Raw genomic sequence first — 12,468 nt, 5'->3', positions numbered from 1 at the left:
TACAGGGTGGTCACATTGCTCAAGTTACCAAAGAGCTCAATGTCCCTCGAAAGCGAGGGGGAGGTGACTTGCACCCTGATTACAGGGCAGTCACTCCCACTAGCCAGGTAACGGAGCATTATGTCAAAAGGACAAAACAGCACAGGCCTGGACCCTGCTTACAGGGCGGTCACGCTGCTCAAGGGATTAAAAGGATTGAGATCCCCGTAGAGTGTAATTACATGACCTGAGGCCTGATACAGGGAGGTTGCTGTGCCCAGAGTCACTTTCCTTCTCCTCCTTCTTCAGTGACTTGTTTTTATTCTTCTTCTTCGCTTGGTAATTCTCAGACACTTTCTTCGTCTTGTGTTTGTATTTTCTGCAATTAGAGTGATATCATAGAAGACATACATTAAAAAAAATCCCAACTTCTCCACCAAAATTCAGTTATTTAATTATTATTTCTGTGAAAAACCTTTTATTTCACCGTTAATTAGAAAAGGCTGTATTCATTTAATTATTCTAAGAGTATCAAACAGCTACATTTTATTTATCCAAACATCATTGCAGATTCTCTTCCCTCCAAGTAAGTCACGCAAAAACATGAGCATTGATCGAGTTTAGATTTCCCTCCTGCAGTGTTACCTTAGCCTTTCCCGCTCTGGCTCTGAGCCCCTCCTCCAGCATCACCTCAGCCTTTCCCGCCCAGACCCTGAGCCCCTCCTCCAGCATCACCTCAGCCTTCCCGCCCAGACCCTGAGCCCTCCTCCAGCATCACCTCAGCCTTTCCCGCCCTGGCTCTGAGCCCCTCCTCCAGCATCACCTCAGCCTTCCCCGCCCAGGCTCTGAGCCCTCCTCTGGCGTCACCTCAGCCTTTCCCGCCCAGACCCTGAGCTCTCCTCCAGTGTCACCTCAGCCTTTCCTGCCCTGGCTCTAAGCCCTCCTTCAGCATCACCTCAGCCTTTCCCGCCCTGGCTCTGAGTCCTCCTCCACCATCACCTGAGTCTTTTCCGCCCAGTGCCTGAGCCCTCCTCCAGCATCACCTCAGCCTTCCCGCCCAGACCCTGAGCCCTCCTCCAGCATCACCTCAGCCTTTCCCGCCCTGGCTCTGAGCCCCTCCTCCAGCATCACCTCAGCCTTCCCCGCCCAGGCTCTGAGCCCTCCTCCGGCGTCACCTCAGCCTTTCCCGCTCTGGCTCTGAGTCCTCCTCCACCATCACCTGAGCCTTTCCCGCCCAGTGCCTGAGCCCCTCCTCTGGCATCACCTCAGCCTTTGCCGCCCAGACCCTGAGCCCTCCTCCAGCATCACCTCAGCCTTCCCCACCCAGACCCTGAGCCCTCCTCTGGCGTCACCTCAGCCTTTCCCGCCCAGACCCTGAGCTCTCCTCCAGTGTCACCTCAGCCTTTCCTGCCCTGGCTCTAAGCCCTCCTTCAGCATCACCTCAGCCTTTCCCGCCCTGGCTCTGAGCCCTCCTCTGGCGTCACCTCAGCCTTTCCCGCCCAGACCCTGAGCCCTCCTCCAGTGTCACCTCAGCCTTTCCTGCCCTGGCTCTAAGCCCTCCTTCAGCATCACCTCAGCCTTTCCCGCCCTGGCTCTAAGCCCTCCTCCACCATCACCTGAGCCTTTCCCGCCCAGTGCCTGAGCCCCTCCTCCGGCATCACCTCAGCCTTTCCCGCCCAGACCCTGAGCCCTCCTCCAGCCTCACCTCAGCCTTTCCCGCCCAGACCCTGAGCCCTCCTCCAGCCTCACCTCAGCCTTCCCCACCCAGGCTCTGAGCCCCTCCTCCAGCCTCACCTCAGCCTTCCCCGCCCAGGCTCTGAGCCCTCCTCCAGCCTCACCTCAGCCTTTCCCGCCCAGACCCTGAGCCCTCCTCCAGCATCACCTCAGCCTTTCCCGCCGAGACCCTGAGCCCTCCTCCAGCATCACCTCAGCCTTCCCCGCCCAGACCCTGAGCCCTCCTCCAGCATCACCTCAGCCTTCCCCGCCCAGACCCTGAGCCCTCCTCCAGCATCACCTCAGCCTTCCCCGCCCAGACCCTGAGCCCCTCCTCCAGCATCACCTCAGCCTTCCCCGCCCAGACCCTGAGCCCCTCCTCCAGCATCACCTCAGCCTTCCCCACCCAGACCCTGAGCCCTCCTCTGGCGTCACCTCAGCCTTTCCCGCCCAGACCCTGAGCCCTCCTCCAGCATCACCTCAGCCTTTCCCGCCCAGACCCTGAGCCCCTCCTCCAGCATCACCTCAGCCTTCCCCACCCAGACCCTGAGCCCTCCTCTGGCGTCACCTCAGCCTTTCCCGCCCAGACCCTGAGCTCTCCTCCAGCGTCACCTCAGCCTTTCCCGCTCTGGCTCTGAGTCCTCCTCCACCATCACCTGAGCCTTTCCCGCCCAGTGCCTGAGCCCCTCCTCTGGCATCACCTCAGCCTTTGCCGCCCAGACCCTGAGCCCTCCTCCAGCATCACCTCAGCCTTCCCCACCCAGACCCTGAGCCCTCCTCTGGCGTCACCTCAGCCTTTCCCGCCCAGACCCTGAGCTCTCCTCCAGTGTCACCTCAGCCTTTCCTGCCCTGGCTCTAAGCCCTCCTTCAGCATCACCTGAGCCTTTCCCGCCCTGGCTCTGAGTCCTCCTCCACCATCACCTGAGTCTTTTCCGCCCAGTGCCTGAGCCCTCCTCCGGCATCACCTCAGCCTTTCCCGCCCAGACCCTGAGCCCTCCTCCAGCATCACCTCAGCCTTTCCCGCCCTGGCTCTGAGCCCCTCCTCCAGCATCACCTCAGCCTTCCCCGCCCAGGCTCTGAGCCCTCCTCCGGCGTCACCTCAGCCTTTCCCGCTCTGGCTCTGAGTCCTCCTCCACCATCACCTGAGCCTTTCCCGCCCAGTGCCTGAGCCCTCCTCCGGCATCACCTCAGCCTTTCCCGCCCAGACCCTGAGCCCTCCTCCAGCATCACCTCAGTCTTTCCCACCCTGGCTCTGAGCCCTCCTCCACCATCACCTCAGCCTTTCCTGCCCTGGCTCTAAGCCCTCCTCCAGCATCACCTCAGCCTTCCCCACCCAGGCTCTGAGCCCTCCTGTGGTGTCACCTCAGCCTTTCCCGCCCAGACCCTGAGCTCTCCTCCATTGTCACCTCAGCCTTTCCTGCCCTGGCTCTAAGCCCTCCTCCACCATCACCTGAGCCTTTCCCACCCAGTGCCTGAGCCCCTCCTCCGGCATCACCTCAGCCTTTCCCGCCCAGACCCTGAGCCCTCCTCCAGCATCACCTCAGCCTTTCCCGCCCTGGCTCTGAGCCCTCCTCCAGCCTCACCTCAGTCTTTCCCACCCTGGTACTGAGCCCTCCTCCAGCATCACCTCAGCCTTCCCCGCCCAGGCTCTGAGCCCTCCTATGGCGTCACCTCAGCCTTTCCCGCCCAGACCCTGAGCCCTCCGCCAGCATCACCTCAGCCTTTCCCACCCTGTCTCTGATCCCCTCCTCCAGCATCACCTCAGTCTTCCCCGCCCTGGCTCTGATCCTCTCCTCTTGTGTCACCTCAGATCTTTCCTGCCTCAGCTTGAGCCCCATCCCCGAACTTGTGCCACCTCAGGTCTTTGACCAGCCTGCTGCCTCGGATCACCTTCCTCTCCCCCTCCAGTGACGTCATCATTTCCCGCCTGAACGTGAACCCCCCTTGTGCCCTGACCCCTCCATGCCTGGCTGGAGCCCTGCCCTCTGGTGCTCCCTCAGACACTCCCCCGCCCCCTCAAGTGACCTCAGCGCTTCCCCCTTCAAGCCCAGCCCTTCCCTCTGCCCGTACCCCCTCTCTGGGTTTGCCCCCAGCCTCCTCCACCCACTTAGCGTTGCCCCTTCCCGCTCTGCAGCAACCTCAGTGCCTCCTGCCTCAGTGCCCGCCCCGCGTCCCTCTTTACCGCCCAACCCAGGCTCTGGCTCCCGCCACCTCAGAGCTTCCCACCAGAGCCCGGCTGCTTCCTGCCCTCTCGCTCCAGACTCGCCTTTGCCCCTCCTGCCACCTCACAGCCCGGCTACCTGCTCCTCTTTCTCAGGCAGCGCCGCTCGCTGCTTCCCACCCCCCCTCCTTGTGGTGTTTCCACCCCTTCCTGCCGCAGCCCCGTAGCTCTGCCCCCATGTGGGAGCCTGGTCCGAGCCCCCCTGCCCAGCCTGCAGCGCTTGTTCCATCTGGCGCCAACCTTCTTGCTGCTCTGGGGCGGTTCTGCCACTGGCTCCAAGTGCGGGGGTGGCCTCCCTCTGCCACTTCTCCCCTTTGTGCTCCCCCTTCCCTTCCCTGAGGGCCTGGAGCAGCATCAGCATTTCCAGGCCCCGCCTGGAAACATGGTTCTCGGCCCCTGCACCCTGCCGCGGCTCATGCCGCCTCAGTGGTTCTCTCTCAGTGTCGCCTCACATTCGGCGCCGGCCATCCTCTCACTCTAAGCCCCGGCCCAGGCTCGAGTTGACTCGGGCTCCCTCACACTTAACGCCCTCCCTCTTGAACCCATTCCCGCCCGGCCTGAGCCCTGTCCCCGGGTGGCTCCCTGTGGGCTCCGTCCAGCCCTTGTGCCCGGGGCTGTTTTGGTGCCTGGTGCCGTGGTCGCAGCGAGGTCAGTGCTGAGCAGAGCTGGCCCCGGAGGTGCAAGGGACAGAGCTCACCTCTCAGGCCATTTCCCACTGCACCCACCCTGGCCTCTTCCTATGGGGAGAGAGGACCAAACCATCCCCTGCTGTCCCTCAGCAGCTCACAGAGCCTGTCTGCACCTGCTTCCTCACAGCGCCAAGCCTGTCCCCATCCCTGCTGCCCAGGCTCTAGCACCAAGCCCACCCTGGCTTCCCTTGTCCCCAGCACCATGGTGCCATCCCAGGCACTTTGGCAGAGCCCATCACCAGCCCAGGGAGGAGTTGGGCCTCTCCCAGCCTTAGGCAGCAATTTCCCATTTGCACAGCCGGACTCCACTGTCGGGAAAGAGAAGCCAAGAGACAGCGGCCCAGATCCTCCAAGGCTTTTAGGCTCCTCACTCCCGTAATGGCTAAACACCTTTGAGGATCTGGGCCATATATAGCCAAAAGATACAGCAAAAGTTTCTAGTGTAAATAGATATCCCCTGTACAGGCATCAGAAAGGGAATTACCTGCTCACTGAAATGTGCTGAGGTGCTATCAACCCATCAGTATAGTGTGTTCTCAAGGTTATTCTTTTTATCCATAGAGGTGTAAATAAATCTTCTAGGCAAAAGACTTTCAACCCGTGTTTTATTGTACACAAAAAGAAAGAGCTTACAGTTTCACAATTATATCTACAGGAAACAAAATGTCACAATCCAGTACCTTTAATTTTAAACCATACTTGAGTTAAATGGAAATTCTGTCCTTTATTCCCCCTTAAGAAATAGAATATGCTACATGCAGTTCTTAGTGAGGGTAAATTGATCTACTCACACTTCAGATTTTTTTGTGGGGAGGCAGGATCTATCTGGAGCAAACCTAAATCCCCCTGCACCCTTCGCTTTTATGGACTGGGCTGTAGAAAGCTTCCTAGGCCTTTTGTTTAATTGGTACTAAAAGGTCACAATGATAGGTGGGTTTCCAAATAGCAATAGGAAAGATGGGGAAGCTTTCCTTGCTGGACCCAGAATAAGGAGGTGGCAGCATGCTGAGAGAGATGGAATAGATAGAGAGGGGAAGTCTTCCATAATGCCCCCACATATAATCAATAATGAATTACCCACACACTATTTAATCCCAATTACCAGCTATTTATGCTCAACTGTAATCATCTGTTTGGAAAGAACTATTTTTTTTAAAAAAAAGGTAAATGATAAATCAAAGTTGTAGCTGTCCAGGGGGAAATGTAAATTAATTGATTAGGTGATAGGTGGGGTAGGGAGAGGCCAGAAAAGTGTCTTATTCTCCCCACTCTCAAACTGAGGCTGAACTAATAGGAGCCTGAGCTCTGAGGCAGGGTTAGGAATGGACCCTCCCCTTCCCTTCCTGGGGTTTTAATCAATGAAGATCCAGCAGTTCTCTGCACAGAGCCACCCTTTTCTGCCAAAGGAGGCAAGGCTGAATGAGACATTCATTCACCCCCAAGGCCTGATGTTCACTGATAACAGTCCCCAAGGATCCCCACTAGGCTGGGACATCTCCAATAGCAGCAGAGCACTTTTCATTGGGAGAGGGGCCTGCCCATCCAATGCAAACAAGAGAGCATCTAGCTAGGAATCTGTTTGATTAAGAGGCAGTGTAGCTCCCTTCCCCTCCTGGTTCCAGCATGGTCATATGGGGCCCAGTTAGCTGAGCACTTCTTTGGGATTTTAGCCTGGTATGAGTGGGCTCTCAGGGATGGAAAAGGGGAGCTTGTGAGGTGGTGCTGAAGTATCTCCCCCTGCAGGGTCTTCTGTATAGCTCCCCTGGCTGTGGGAAGACCCATTTTGCCAAGGCAATCGCACAGGCCTCAGGGTGCCAGTTTATACACCTGCAGGCATCGTCCCTGGCTGACAAGCGGTACAGGGAATCACAGAAGCTCACAGCAGCTGTTTTCTTACTGGTCACCAAGATCCAGCTCTGCATCATCCTCATTGATAAAATAGGTAAACAGGGAGCAGAGGCAGAGAGATTAAATGACTTGTCCAAGGCCACAGAAAGGCAGTGGCAAAGCTGGGATTTGAACCCAGGAACACAAGCTCCTAGGCTCAGGCCCCAGGACCACAATGCCTCCAGGCCTCAGGGCTGGAAGCAAAGGGTCCCTACGCCTGCAGGGTCTAATGCTACAGTAACAGCCCTTTAGATCACCCTTTTCACCCATTGCTCTCAAACTGCTGTACAGAGGGGATATAATTAGCTCCTTTTACAGAAGGCGAAACTGGGGCCCAGACAGGGGATGCATCTCACTCAAATCCACATACTGAATCCATGGCAGAGCCAGCTCAGCTGGGAATAGAGTCTGGGTCTCCTGCCCCCATACTGATGTCCTAGAATAGATGCTCTCGTCTAGGCACGATGCCATCACTTCTGCAGAGAGGGGCAATTAGGGGTGTCAGGATGAAGTGCTGGGGTAAGGTTGTTAGTGGTGCAGGGGAATGGGAGGCAGGATGAGGCTGGAGCTTCAGCTATAGTATTGTACCTGTGCTCCTGTCTCTGACAGGTTCCTTTCTGCAGAACTGTTCCAGCGCTGACCATGAAGCCAATGCCATGATCAAAGCCCAGTTCATGAGCCTCTGGCATGGGCTGGAGAGCCGATCTGACTGCCAGGTACCAGCTGACAGGGGAGAGGGCAGTTGTTACAGTGTTGCCAACTGTCATGATTTTGTCATGAGTCTAATAATAATGATTGTTTTCCTTAAAGCCCCAGCTCCTGGAGTCAAGTGGATATGTGATGATTTCAGCCTTCCCTCTGAAAGAAAAAGTCAGTTTCTAGCCCTCATGGCTGTGAAGAAAGCTTAAAAATGTGGCCCCAGTGCACCCTAGAGGCTCAAAAAGCAGAAGACAAATAAAAAGAACCCCACATCTATTATTTTTACATAATCTTATGATTTTAAAGCCAATCTCATGATTTTTAGAGAACCTAACTCATGATTTTTGAACATTTGGGGTTGGCAGTACTGTTGCTGGGAGCCTAGCGGGTGTTTTTGGTTTCCTCTTTGTACCTGGCTTGGTGCTTTGTTGTTCCAGTTTGTTACCTCTAGGGGGAGCTGCAGCAGATCAAATCCCAGCACTTCCCACCAGATCCATGATTCAGAGGCTGCAACTGGTAACACGTAATCTGTGTGTCTGATTGCATCGAAGGTGATGGTGCTTGGAGTGAGTGTGGACCCTGCCATCCTGAGGAGGACACCTGCCACCTTCCAGATCTTACCCTGTAAGAAAACATCTTCCCACCCCCAGCACTCACACTTTGTCCTCCTCTCTCCCTGCAGATGCTGAGGCAGCAGCAGGATATTCTGAAGCTCATTCTGACCAGAATAAATATGCGTCTCTGCACTTTGCTCCTTCTGCGTTGTGCTCAGGAGGCCGTTCTCTGCTCTGTTCAGCACAGACCTGTGGTCTGGCAAGGGGCACAGCCTCCAAAAAGGCAAGATGCCCATGATCCAAGAGTGACCAGCCCATGGGTGGCAGGTGGGGAGAAGGAAACAGCTTGCATTGACATTGCAAAGTTCCCCCCAACCAGAGAAGTGGGAGGCAGGGGAGATGAGCATACCCCATGCATCATGCAATGGACAGCCTACATTGTGGTCCCACACCAGCTCCTGTAAAGCCCCAGCTACACTGGGATGAGCAAGAGTGGCCACGTACACAGGTGGCTGCCAACCCCTCATCCCAGCAGAAACAGCAGCAGGTTGGTCATTGGGGTTCTGCTCCCTTCAGGAAAATACCCACCTCAGCCTGCTGACCCACATTCCCTCCACTGTTGCTCACCTGTGGGCCACTTTCTCCCCACCCCTGCCCAATGTGATGCTCTTTGATAAAGGAGTCAGGACCCAGCAACAGGATGGGTGTACATAGGGTCATGGCCATATTAGCAAGAGGAGCCCAAGGGCATAGGGAAGGGTCAGCCACTCACAGTGCCCAGTTCAAAGTACCACCTCTCTCCCCATCTGGATGAGGCTGGCGTCAGGACCCAAGCCTGGGGGTGCGAATGGTCAGGTTGGCATGTTGGCACAGGCACCAGCCCTGCCCCCAGCAGTGCTGTGAACCTGAAGGAGCTGATGGAGAAAACAGCCAGCTACTCGAGCAGTGACCTGTGGGAGCGGTGCAGGGATGCTGCTATCTATCACATGCCCGTGACTACTTCCACAAGCAGCAGATAAAGCAAATCACCCAGATGCTGTAGGATAGTGGGGACTCCATTGAGGACAGGTGGGACTTGACCTACTGCCTTCACTTCCCCCTCCTGCAGCAGGACCCTCTCTCTCCTGCATCATAGCATGGGGTGGTCTCTTCATAGTTACTCTGGCAAGCCACACCTCTTTCCCCCCTTATGGGATATGGCTGAGGTTTCTTCCAGAGCCAATGCTCTCTCCCATCTCATTCAGTGCTTTGGCACAGAACACATTGCTTCCAGCCCTCAGGAGACATGTCGCTGCCTCCTGTTATGTGTCAGAGCCCTAGGCAAACCCCTTTGCCCAGGTAGTGAGGCTGCAAGGTCTGTAGAGGCTGCAGTGGGGTGAACAGAACAAATACCCTATTGGATCAAATCCCAGCAGCCAACTAGTCCTGCCTCTGACAGCAGCCAGCAGCTGCTACAAAGGAAAGTGCAAGATACTCTGCAGAAGGCACTTACGGGATAATTTCCCCGTGGGCCAGGTTTCCTCCTAACCCCCACCCTCTATAGCTAGAGAATGATCAAAGACTGAGGGTCACTGCAGATACACCAAGAGGCTGAGGAAATGGGACCCACCATGGGCAGGTTCAGTAGGGTGGAAGGATGCAGAATGGAAATAGGCATAAAAAGCAGCTTGAAGCTTAGGACCAGGCCAACCCAAAGAGTAGGCTCTGATTTTGCCTCCGGGCAGTGGAGGAGAGGCTGCAACCACTCACGCAGCTGGACCGATGTTTGCCCTGGGGAAGATGAAGATAGCTAATGAGGTAATGGTAACTACCCCGATGCTGAAGGAGACAGCGCTGGATTGACGCGCTGGCCAGTCCAGGTTGCCTGCGCCAGAAGGCCGGAGAATGTCCCTTGCAGAGGTGGTCTGGGAGGCTCTGTTCCCAGCGTTCCTGGCAGACTGGAAGCAGGAAGGTGGCCTGGAGGAACACAGCACCGTACAAGCCCTTGGCTCAGTTCTGGCTGAGCAGTGGTGGATGGGTGGGGAGGAATGAATAAGGGAGAGGGGAGGAATCACATCTAAGCTAACAAAAACAAAGCAAAATGAGTAAATGAAAGGAGGAAATTTATTTCTTCTTCTTGGATTGGGCCCAGTTATATGAGAAGGAAGTTTAATTGCTTCAGAAGAGGGGGTGCAGCAGGTGAGTGGTGTGCACCTCCTGGTGCACTGGGAACAGAGCACTAGTAGTAATGCACAATCTGCACCAGCTTAGTACATAGTGGCTGTATTTTATGCACAAGACAGCTAGGACATGAAAAAGGAGAAAGAGGGTGGCCCAGGTGGTTAAAGGATAAACACAGCGACCAAGGAGATCTAGGTACTCGCTCCCTATCTGCCACATGGCTCCTCTCTGACCGTGGGCAAGATGCTTCACCGCACTCTGCCTCCGTTTCCCCATCAGTCATGTTTGTGAGGTGCTTGGAGATCCTCGTGGAGCAGACGCTAGAGCTAGGTGAAGCTGGCAAGGAAGGCGCTGTCCTGGCTTGCACTAAGCTAGAGAAAATAATTCCCAGGGAAGGAAAACAAGAGCAGCAACCATTTGTACTAGTATACTGGGGCAGCAAAATGTAGAGTGCAAGCAGAGGGTAGATATGGAAGCGCTAACTACACCTTAGCTGGCTGGCTAAGCACCCTTACTGCTGTGGGCTGCATGGCAGATCAGGTGATAGCTGTCATACTGGAAGCTACATCAAGTTCCAGTTGGCCGAAACAGATGTCTGCAGTGTTGAGACTTCAACTACACTTAGTGGGAGCTGGTGCATCCCTATCCTGCCATTAAAGGGACTGCCTCTATGGGTGTACTCCTCTGGCTGAGTGGGGGAGGATAGGACTTGTCCTCTATGCTCGTTCAGTCCTTAGCTATCCTCTAGCCCCAGCTGCAGCACTTCCATTAGAGATCCAGTCCTGCGTTTGGAGGCACTTGGCTAAAGCTCCTAGGACAGGGCACTGGTCCTTCAGCAAAAGGTTGTTTCCACCCTCAGTTCTGTGCTGCCAGGAAGAAAGCCAGGGGTACAAGAGAGAAAGACTCCCCTCCGTGGGCGTGGAAATATTTCACACCCCCTCTAGAGCTGGCCACCAGTTATGGCCAGCTAGGGGTCACAGCAGCATGCATGCTGCTTGTGCAAGGGGCCAAGACCTTTTTGCAGCATGCTTCTTCAGCTGGGGTCAACATTTCCCCATTGCTAATAAATCACCGCCAGCAGGGTACAGGCCTGCAGAAGGCAGGGAAGAAAGGGCAATGTCAAACTCTTCCCTGCTTTTCCCCTACTTGCTACCCAGCCCTCTGCTGGAAGAAGCTTCCTCAGCCTCTGGGGAGAGCGATAGGCTCAGGGTTGCTTCCTGCTATCTCCCTTCCCTGGTGCGATTGCTCAAGAAATTCACTCCAGCTGTTAACACTAGAGGGCACATTCACGGTTAGCTACAAATCAGAGACAGACTGAATGCTTCAGCTGCTATCTGAAGAGCCCAGTCCCTGCTGTCTTCTCAGTTAATTTAGCTATTTCACTCCACCTTTGCCATGTAGATAGCTGCTAACACCCAGGGAAACCAGCTGGTAAGAACTGCAGATGTGTAATAGATTAAAACAAGCTCGATGCAGCTCAAAAGCTTGTCTCTCTCACCAATAGAAGTTGGTCCAATAAAATATATTATCTCACCCAGCTTGTCTATGTAATAAATGAGGCATTTGCTCACAGCCCCCTTCAGCCTCTATTTTCATTTGTAAATTCTTGAGTATTGCTCCTTCTCTTCTTGCAGAAAACAGTCCCATGCCCTCCCCTTCCCCTAACTGCTGCACTGCTCCAAAACCCGGCAGCCAAAGGAGCACTGGATGTGAGGCAATAGGGTTGCCACCCTAGACCAGCATCTCTGAACAGATGAAACTAACACAGGTGGGACAGAACAGTAGCAAACTGATGAGGGTGTAGGTCAGCGGCGATCCAGGAAGACCTGCATGCTAGTTGCAGTAGGACATTTTTCCATGGGATGGAAGGGTTGGTGATCTCTGGGGTGGTGCTTCCTTACAGAGTAAGTCCAGAATGTAAAAGCTGCTATAGAAGCACGGGTTATGGAGGAGTTTCCCACACAGGAGCTAGAGCAGGTAATAGCAAGAGTGCGCTGGTGGATTAGGACCTGACAACTACACCAATACATATTCTCTCAAGTAGGGCAGAAGGGACAATGAATGTTAAGGAGAATCCTGAATACACAGCAAAGGATGAATCAACTTACTAGACAGACATCAGTTAGGATGCACTGTGACATCACAGGGAGAAATGATCTCATTGTCGTCATAGCACTGGCTTGTTTCCCGGGTTGAGATCAGAAGCCATGGAGGGCAGCTAAGCCTTCACACCCAGGGTCCAGCTGCTTGGGGTGTTGGTGGAGGTTGCTCAGTGCAGATGAGAAAAAACACTGCAGGATCTTAGCGTCTGGAAATCTAGCTTTGAAGCATCCTTGTTTGGTGAGCACCAGGGATTTACACTGTGCTTGGGAGGAAGCGCATGATGTCACAGTAGTGAGAGCCTCCCCCTCCTCTTGGCCTGAAATAAGCCATTCATTCATGGAAAGAGACTGTATGGACTGAATGTGTGCCTTGCCCTTCTGAGACCAAGCTGGAGGTTAGAACAAGGGACCGCCTTACCATCAGAGACATTAAGAGGACCCTTCCTCTCCACCTTTCCGTGTCA

At 54.8% G+C, this 12,468-nt stretch overlaps 1 protein-coding gene across 1 annotated transcript; it reads left to right on the top strand.

Annotated features, from left to right (window-relative positions):
* The first annotated feature begins 5,357 nt into the window (after positions 1-5,357).
* Positions 5,358-8,761, top strand: LOC140903451 (outer mitochondrial transmembrane helix translocase). The gene is made up of 5 exons (XM_078850632.1): positions 5,358-5,375; positions 6,346-6,544; positions 7,099-7,205; positions 7,871-8,069; positions 8,616-8,761. Exons 1-5 carry the CDS (start codon positions 5,358-5,360, stop codon positions 8,759-8,761), a joined length of 669 nt encoding a protein of 222 aa, XP_078706758.1.
* Positions 8,762-12,468: the final 3,707 nt, after the last annotated feature.

This window comes from Lepidochelys kempii, chromosome 26, assembly GCF_965140285.1.
Source record: "Lepidochelys kempii isolate rLepKem1 chromosome 26, rLepKem1.hap1, whole genome shotgun sequence".
Lineage (NCBI taxonomy): Eukaryota > Metazoa > Chordata > Testudines > Cheloniidae > Lepidochelys > Lepidochelys kempii.
The sequence above is the reverse complement of the archived record's forward strand: the minus strand, read 5'-3'. Positions and strand labels throughout refer to the sequence as shown.

Coding starts and splice junctions, on each gene's coding strand:
- LOC140903451 (XM_078850632.1), top strand. Junction 6,545..7,098: donor CATCCTCATTGATAAAATAG/GTAAACAGGGAG, acceptor TGTCTCTGACAG/GTTCCTTTCTGCAGAACTGT. Junction 7,206..7,870: donor AGAGCCGATCTGACTGCCAG/GTACCAGCTGAC, acceptor CTCTCCCTGCAG/ATGCTGAGGCAGCAGCAGGA.